This window comes from Protomyctophum bolini (assembly GCF_963924005.1).
Source record: "Protomyctophum bolini genome assembly, chromosome: 1".
Classification (NCBI taxonomy): domain Eukaryota; kingdom Metazoa; phylum Chordata; class Actinopteri; order Myctophiformes; family Myctophidae; genus Protomyctophum; species Protomyctophum bolini.
Window position 1 is genome coordinate 15,371,474 of NC_137862.1, and position 9,256 is coordinate 15,380,729.

The following is a 9,256-nucleotide window of genomic DNA, read 5'->3' on the forward strand; positions in this document are numbered from 1 at the left end:
TGACAAAAGTGTCATTCTTTATTTTATTTTGGTCTGAAATTCAAAATAGAACACAATTTCCGTACATCATCATCACCATCATCATCATCATCATACCCTGACTGCCATTCATGTCATTACATTTGCAGTGATGATTCTCAGAGCCTACAGGCCTATACCGCACAAAAATGTGTGCGATATATTGGCCGTGAAATACACACACATGCGCGCGTGCACACACACACACACACACACACACACACACACACACACACACACACACACACACACACACACACACACACACAAACACACACACACAAACACACACACACACACACACACACACACACACACACACACAGATGCATATAGACAGGTGGACATGCAGCCAGTCACACAAACACACACTGGCACTGTTGGCAGGGCGGGCATGGCAGCGATGCACAGTGTGCCCTGAGCTGGCAATGATGAGACGCAGCATTCAAACGTCCATTTTGCCTTTGTGATGTCTTCAGCAACATCTCTGGGGTTTCAAACCTTTACAAGAAGTCTTTGTTATATAAAGACTCTCAGTTCTACTAGGTGTTGTGGGATCTGAAAGCTGTAGGCACAGTCTCCTTATATCAGCCGCATCGCGAAACCCTTTCTCTGAAAAGACAACCTCATTGCATCTCGCAAGTCTCGTAGTCCAAAGTTCCAAACACAACTTAGCGCCATGGGCTAAGGACAGCGGTCAAATCCTCTTGTGTGAGCAGCCTTTCAAAGTGGCTTCCAAATAAGTTGAGCTTGTGTTGTGATCAGGCCATCATGACACCTAATGAAGACAGAACGGGACAGAAAGGGGCATGTTAGTGGGTATAAAGTAGCTCACATGCTAACACAGCAACCCACGACCCAGGGGCCAGGGCACACCTCCTAGTACTGTACCGTATGCTAAACCCTAACGTGCCTTAACCTTTAATGCCCTTAAACTGACCATTCACAACTACAGACTCCTAATAGGTGTAACTAGCTGTGCTGTGCATGGCAGGTTATTTACACAGTATGAATGAGAGTGAATATGGCACTCCGAAAAACACAAAGTGAACATAATGTCCACATGGACAAATAATACCACAAGCACATATAAAAGTAAAGCAGACTCAAATCAGAATTGGTTTCATTTTAATACATTAAATGTTTAATTTACATGTAATTTATACTCAAGCACACACTGCGTACAAAGACATAAATGCATATTGCAATCAATATGTTAAACTGAGTGAAATTCTGAAGTTACTGACATTAACTGCATGGTCACCGTGAACACACAAATGCATACAAACACAGAAAGCACAAAACATGCACAATGACAGGATGTGAAAGCTCTGCTCGCACACGCAACATCGACAGAGAAAGTGGAAACCCAAAATCTAAGTTCTGAAACTACTCACTGAAAACAAAGGAGTTTTATTGTAATAAAACAAAAATAATTTCTGGCATATCATGGGTAAACCTCAGTATCTTTTGAGCCCCTTGCCAACATTGCTGAGGGTGTCATATTCTTGAATTGGTTGACACCCTGAAATGATTATGGGCAGACACTAGACAGCGCTTAGCAAACATCTTGTAAACTAATCTAAGACTGCACAGGAGCAGTAGCCTATGCCTATTTTGTTCTCAGTGATATTGCCATATTATTTAACCAAGAGAGTATTTCACACATTTGAGATTATGTTTCCTTGATCTGCTGCTAAACGTCTGCCTATTATTGACTTGCCTTCTCTGTGCTCTCATTTAGCCTACAGTACATTGTACATCAGAATCACTGCATAGTAATTTTGTACTGTTACTTTACTTCCATTGAAGGGAAATTGTTCTTTTTTTTTACATGTGAGTTTGATATCACACACCCCAAGACTTTTTTAAATTGCACATTGACACTACAGTTACTAGTTAATGCTAAAGGAAACTAATGAAGACAGTGCCTAACAAGAAATCCATATTGCCTTGTGCTGTAGTGGTGTCAATACTCAATATACAGTATAAGAAAAAATGTATAACCTTGGGATACAGTAGGCTATATATGTGATATGAAAGAATGTGAACATGAAACATTGATCTCATCCTCTTGTGAATTGTCTTGTCATCTCAAAATCTCATCCTCATTCAGTTCTTTGTTTTTCCTCACCTCCACACTGTGCTTGTCCTGGAAGACATAAACAGAGAGAAAAAAAAAACCTTCAGTAGGCTAATCTTTGTCCAAGGTGTTCACAATAAACTGGCCAGTCACAAGGTGTACAGTCGGCGAAAAACTGAAATATCGTATTGTGTTCTATGGCAGTGGTTTCCAAACATTTTAGCTCAAGACCCAAGGAGAAATTAGATGTTTACCCAGGTGAAAATAGCAGATCTTAAGACAGAGTTGTGAGCTTGCAGATCGGCAATTTTCTCTATTTCTTAAACGTTTGTTTTCAAATGTATGGAATTTCTGTTATTATAAGGAAATGCAACACATTGTGAGCTTTTAGATCTGCTACTTTCAAAAGATTTTCTTAGTAGGCCTACTTATACTTGTTGTACGTATGTTTTGATGCCAATACTTTTGTACGTCTACTCAAGTCAATTTTGAATTCTGAACTTTCACTAACAGAGTATGTCAACATTGTGGAATTGATACTTATACTTGCAATTAACCCATTCTGACCTGAGATCAGATTCTAAAAATGTCTTCTACATCCTGACAGTTTTCTGAAAAAGCTGTTTCTATGTCAGTCGTTCTTCGATTTTTCAAAAATATCAGACCTACAAGCTCGTAGCGTGCCACTCGGTGGCGCACTATGAGCTTGTAGATCTGCTATTTTTCAATAGCTAAAGCATAGCATAATGCTAACACCAAAAGGGGTTCCCAAACATGTGAGTGCTTTTAGCTTGCTAATGGTCAAAAGGTCTTCCTCTCTCTCACCTTCTCCTGTAGGCGCTCCAGCATGGCAGACAGGTGGGCCTGGCGGTTCTCTTTGTTGGCCTCCATGCGGTGCTCCAGCCTCTCCTTGGCCAGTCGGATGAAGTTGCTGTGTTCCTCCTGGGCCTTGAGGAGCACCTCGCGTTCATGTTCTCTCTTCTCCGCCAGGTGTTTCAACAGCTCGGCCTCCTGGCACTATAGGGGGAGAGACAGAGAAATGCTTTGCTCGTTCACCATAGACCTTCAATTTGGTAGAGCAATAATAATAATAATAATGAGGGTAATAATAATAATAATAATAATTATTATTATTATTAACTAGAAAATACAGTTCCTGAAGAAACAGTGTGGGCTCGAGTAGTTCTACTCAATGATGATGTATTGACCCACATGGTGTCACAACACAACAGGGCAAACGGCACCGGGAATAATTACGATAACAATAGTGGACTCACTACTCAAGCCCACAATAATGATTGACACTGCGACGCGTATATAGCTACTGAAGATGCAGCGTAGTTCAGGAGAGCTCGGAAAGAGGCAATTATCCTGAATGCTGCCTTCGGGTATGGCATGGAATGGAAATGGGCGCATTTGCGTTTATTTCATGGTCTGCAGAGGGCAGTTTAAAAGTGCAGGGGCTCAAGCCCCCTGTGATGTCTATGTGTATTGTGTGCACAGACATGTGTGCCATAATGTGCCATTCGTTTAGTCTCACCTTTCTCCTCTCCTGTGCGGCGTCCAGCTTCCTCTGTATGTCCTCCAAGGAGGGCGGAGTGCGAGGAGGTGTGGTCGCCCTGAGCTCTGGGCCCACGTCGAAGGAAGGCGGCTTCAGGATGACCTCAAAGGCCTGGCCCGATGTCCTCTTGTTCAGCTCGATCACCTCCATGTCCCTGATGATGCACAGGTTCAGGTCTACCACACCTGGGGAGGAGGGTTGAGATCAAACTGATTCTGTACGGCACCACAGAGGGAACTACTACTAGTAGTAGTATACTAAAGCTCTAGAATCTATCAATAAATATACTATGTTTACAGTCTATCACCAATGAAAATATGAATGACTTTATGTTCTTCTATGCATATCAACAACAGGTGCATGAATAGGCCTATTGTACAGTCATGGACAGAGATGAGAGGAGTGGAAATGTCTTCCTTACCTTTCTTCTTGTCTGAGGGTTTTTCTTTGGGTTGAGGCAGAAAGCAGGAGCAGAATATGGACACAAGGGGGAGCTCCCGCATCTTTTCTTTGTATGCTGCAATGGAGAGAGCAAGAGTACTGAGATGAGAAAATGATGTCATTCCATGGACTGCAACTGTATCTCTCTCCCACACATCCCCATGCACAGTTTTCTCTTTTTTCTTTCTTTCTTTCTTTCTTTCTTTCTTTCTTTCTTTCTTTCTTTCTTTCTTTCTTGTGAAATCATTATACTTTATTGGAATCAATAAAGTATAATGATTTGACAATAGTCCAATAACAAAATAACACGCACGCGCGCACACACACACACACACACACACACACACACACACACACACACACACACACACACACACACACACACACACAGTCACGCACACATACACACACACACACACACACACACACACACACACACACACACACACACACACACACACACATTGTACCTGTTAGCGTCATGGTGATGTCCCTGTAGTCTTTCAAAATACACTGTGGTGAGACAGTTCTGTTCCTGTTAGACAGACAGACAGACAGATTAGGTGTGACACTACACCTGTATTTCTGCTACTGTAGGTTTACACTTTCTTTTATTTTTTTGAGGGGCACTAGCCCCTGCTATGCCCAGCTTTGTGTGTGCATGTGTACTCCATATAGCGATGATTTGATTGGCTGAGGTGATAAGGTGGTGATGTATGATGATAAGAGTTGGTGATGCTTTAATAGAGAGAGAGAGGGATGATGTATAATAGTTGACACTACGAGTTCTCAACGGCCCAACCCTAACTGGCCGGGCGCAAGCCCGCGCCATAACCTACCGGTCATGGCAGCCAACTTGAGCCAAGTCTATCCATGGACTTTTAATGTTTGTTTAGAGCACTTTTAACAACATAGAGTAGCAGCCAAGTCTATGGACTTAGAATTTTTGTTTATAGCACTAAATGTGATGTCATGTGGCCCGACTAATTAGCACACATTTTTAGGTCCGACCCGGCTCTAAAACGTTGAACAGGGTTGATATTGAGTGAGGCCTAACCTCAGCAGATACTGTTGCAACGGTAATTCAGACATTTTGACAAGAGCAGAGGTGACCACCGCACCGTCTACAGTCAAATTAGAACGTTGTGGAGAGAAGAAAATATTTCCATCGATCTGCAGTACTGGTCTTGTGTGCTGTGTTGGCCACTATGGATCCATGTACACATACAGTATCTCTTAACAAATCTGACAAAAGTTTAAAGTGTAACTGGTTGTAACTGGTTCAAACATCAGATGAACCATGTGTGTGCCTCATGAATTCATTTAGCAGAGGATCTGAGGTGTTCTGCTATTTGTGCGTGATGTGGCTAATGTGTGAATTGTAATAATTCTGTAAAAGACTAGCTGAAGTGCCAGCATTGTCAAGTTTTATTTTCCGCCTACAATATTTCACCACAAACCCACCCACTGGTTTTTGTCAACACAGGCACTGCAGAAGGCAGAGAGAGAGAGAGAGAGAGAGAGAGAGAGAGAGAGAGAGAGAGCTACACAGTAAAATCGTGTTTAACTCTTATAGACCAAAAGGGTTCCCAAACAACCGTCCAAAATAATCATATTTGAACTGGGGTCCTGAGCTAAAGAGTTTGGTGAAGTCTGAGAAGGAGAAAAGAGTATTTTCTTGACTGTGGTGGGAGATACTGTAAATGCATACAGGCTGTTATTAAGCAAGGACTAATGTTTTCTGCTGAGTTTTACTTTAATGCCCAGACAGTTATCATTTTTGTCAGAGCAGGTGTTGTGTTCAAATGAACTCATTAGTAAAAAAATAAACACCAATAATTTGTGTAGTATATGTTAATATTATTACATTGATTGATAACTGCAAACCAAGGTTAGAATTCAACTGGGTACATTTAGTTTACAGTTGTGGTCTTGTATTGTCCAATGGTCATTTACAACATACCACTGTTTTGAAAGTATTCAGGAAGAGCTATTGTATATGTACTGTATACAGGAAGAGCTATTGTATATGTACTGTATACAGGAAGATCTGGAGGGTTAAAATGAGTTAAATGAACACTGAAGATGTTACTGTCTGAGTACACACACACACACACACACACACACACACACACACACTCTCACACACACACACACACACACACACACACACGCGCACCAGCGGCAGCCAGTGTGCATCTTCTTTTACTGTATACATGAATTATTATTTCCTCAATTTTAAGACAAATGCGCTGTAGTCCGGGCATAAGCCACATACAGAATTCAAGTATACCCTCTGCAGCTGCTATTTCATAAAGTCTACTCTGACACAACAATAAGCATATAGCCAGTTACAGTATTGACATTATGCAGAAAGCCACTCAAGCTTGTACCTCATAAGAAAACCTAAATCTTGATAAAATAATTGTTACTCATAAACAATGAAGACCCTCTCTTTGCCATACTGAATTTCTGATAACATTCAGCATAATAATAATAATAATATTAATAATAATACATTTTCACACTGGGTTTATTTTTAATATTATTGTTGTCGTTGGTTATGCTGCTATGTTATCTCTTTTGAGAAGATCTGGTTCACGCAATGAAAGAACACAAAGAGAGGATCTCCTCTCCTCTCCTCTGCTCTGCTCTGCTCTGCTAAACCAATGATGTCATAGCGCACACGGCGAGAGCATTACATCATCTGCAGCAGAGGTTGTTCCCTTGAACTAACTCCTGCATCAGCCACACCGCAATTCAGAACTCTACTTCTTAATCAGTTTGCATTACATTAACGAAAACAATTTACAGTAGGATGTACTGAAAGTTTAGCATGAATTCAAATAATGCTGTCCTGTTATCTGCAGCCATGGCCGCAACCTTAAAAAATTAGGAACTCCTGCATAAACAACAACAAGCTCTCTCTCTCTCTCTCTCTCTCTCTCTCTCTCTCTCTCTCTCTCTCTCTCCCTCTCTCTGTCTGTCTCTCTCCTCTCTCTCTCTCTTTTATTTCTGTATTTCTGTATCTGTTTCTTAAGTGTGAAACATACTGTATAGATGTACATTATGCGACGTCACCGTTTCACACCTGGGCTATATGACTATGTCAACTCTAGGCATATTGGGTTAAGCATTTAAATTGTTAGCTTTGTGAAATCACTCAGCTGCCAAATAAAACATGCTGCCTGAGACTACTTCATCACTACCCTTTACAGTACGTATGTACAGTAGTGTGAGCGAACAACTCAACCTGTGTGCAAACGTGGCCATGCACACAGATGCATCTGAGTAGAAATCAGAATGATTTTAAATAGTCAAGACAGCTTCACAGATAGTATGATATGTCTGCTTGCTGCAGTATAAATCAACCTCAGTTTTGGTATGTCTACATAATGCACATAATGAATACATTAATTAAGAGTTAAAAAAAGAAAAGAAAAAGTACATTGGATCTGTACTTACCCTGCGGTGAGTGATGCTGGTGATGCTGCTTGTATTCGGAGCGTGCTCTGTTTCTGTTTGCAGCTTCCAGCTCAGCAGCATCAGGACCAAACACCAGCCTCACCGTATGACATCACCTCCTTACCCTGCCATTGGCTGGCTGGGATGCAAGTCCCTGATTGGTCCAAGGGAATAAAGCAGACGTGGCGGGAGGGAGAGGGGAGCGGGGGCTGTTGGAGAGCAGAGGTGGTGGAAATGAGGGTGTGGGGGAGGTTAACCCGTTATCATTTTAGAGTTTGCCTTGAAAAAAAAAAGGCAGACTGAATGAAAAAATAAAGGGAGGCTCTGCGCACTCAGAGTGTACAGAGCCTCCCTTTATGTTTTCATTGCTATAATTGTGTGACTCCAGCACTTCACCTAGGCTAAATCTTTTAGCAGATGAGCAGTGGGGTTATTTTACATTATTGTCAGAATTTGTCTTGAAGAAATACATGGATGGAGGAAAGTTTATTATATCTCCATGTGGACTGGTTTTGCCAGAGCAAACACATGTGTGGATTTTTGATTTCTGGATTTTTAAATATTATTGTTGTCGTCGGTTTTCAGCTACATTGATAAACCTACTGTATAGTGTGAAGAAGACACTGTGAAATCAAGGAAAACAGGCTAGAAAAAATATGATGCATAGATGTATTTGCAGTACTGTATATTATGCACCTTTTAGAAGTCATCATTGTACGTTGGTGCAATCTTCATTGACATCTTGCATAAAGTTATTTTTCTTTTGTTGATCTATTTTTACGTGAAGCACTTTGGGCTGCATGTGATGTCATGAAAGATGTTTAAAGTTTATTATTATTATTATTACCAGTAAGACGCCCTGAGGCAGAGAAGCAACCTCGCAAGGTCACGTGCACACATCCGCCTGGGTGACGGCAGACTGCTGGGAGAGCGCTGGCACTTTGGCATGGGGGTCAGATCAACATATAGAATTAATTCTGTACTACTGGTCATATATGGAGCGTGTCTTGAGTGTACAGGGTTTGATGCGATCAGATCAACATATGGAATGTCAGAACAGGTCAGCTCCATATACAGTATGGAGATATAAGGGTGGCAGCGGGGGAGTGTCTTGAGTGTACAGGGTTTGATTAGGTCTGGCCATTATGGAGGGTGCATGTCTTGAGTGTACAGGGTTTGATGAGGTCAGATCAAAATATGGAATGTCAGGACAGGTCAGCTCCATATATGAAGATCTAAGGGTGGCAGCGGGGGCAGTGTCTTAAGTGTGCAGGGTTTGATGAGGGCCGGGCCTTAATTTTCGGGCCTGTTGAGAACGCTGCCTCGTGCAGCTGCACTAATAACTTTGAGGCAGGCCCGTCTATAGTTTGAATGCACAGGTATCAGTCAAAAGGGAGACATCGAAGAGGATGGACGGGTGGGGAGGGATCAACATATTATGGAATGTCAGAACAGGTCAGCTCCATATATGGAGATCTAAGGGTTTGAGGTCAGATGTAGAGTTGCTGGCTGGCTTTATATATGCAGATCTAGGTGATGATCCAGTCTTCTCCATGTATGGCTATCTAGGGTTTGATGAGATCAGTGTTGTGATCTTCATATATGGAGACGGCCATATATGGAGTGTGTCACAAGGTGTGACGGACTGATGGCTATATATGGTGGTGTGATGTGTCACAAGGCGTGAG

The 9,256-nt window shown here is 41.8% G+C and overlaps 1 protein-coding gene across 1 annotated transcript; it reads right to left on the bottom strand.

The window, feature by feature from the left end:
* Positions 1–2,064: 2,064 nt before the first annotated feature.
* On the bottom strand, positions 2,065–7,662 carry LOC308317391 (stathmin-4-like). Its single transcript, XM_080766360.1, has 6 exons — positions 7,569–7,662; positions 4,574–4,638; positions 4,084–4,179; positions 3,642–3,847; positions 2,927–3,118; positions 2,065–2,170 (listed from the first exon to the last, which is right to left on the bottom strand). Exons 2-6 carry the CDS (start codon positions 4,584–4,586, stop codon positions 2,108–2,110), a joined length of 570 nt encoding a protein of 189 aa, XP_080622486.1. The 5' UTR covers positions 4,587–4,638; positions 7,569–7,662; the 3' UTR covers positions 2,065–2,107.
* Between the last annotated feature and the right edge of the window lie 1,594 nt (positions 7,663–9,256).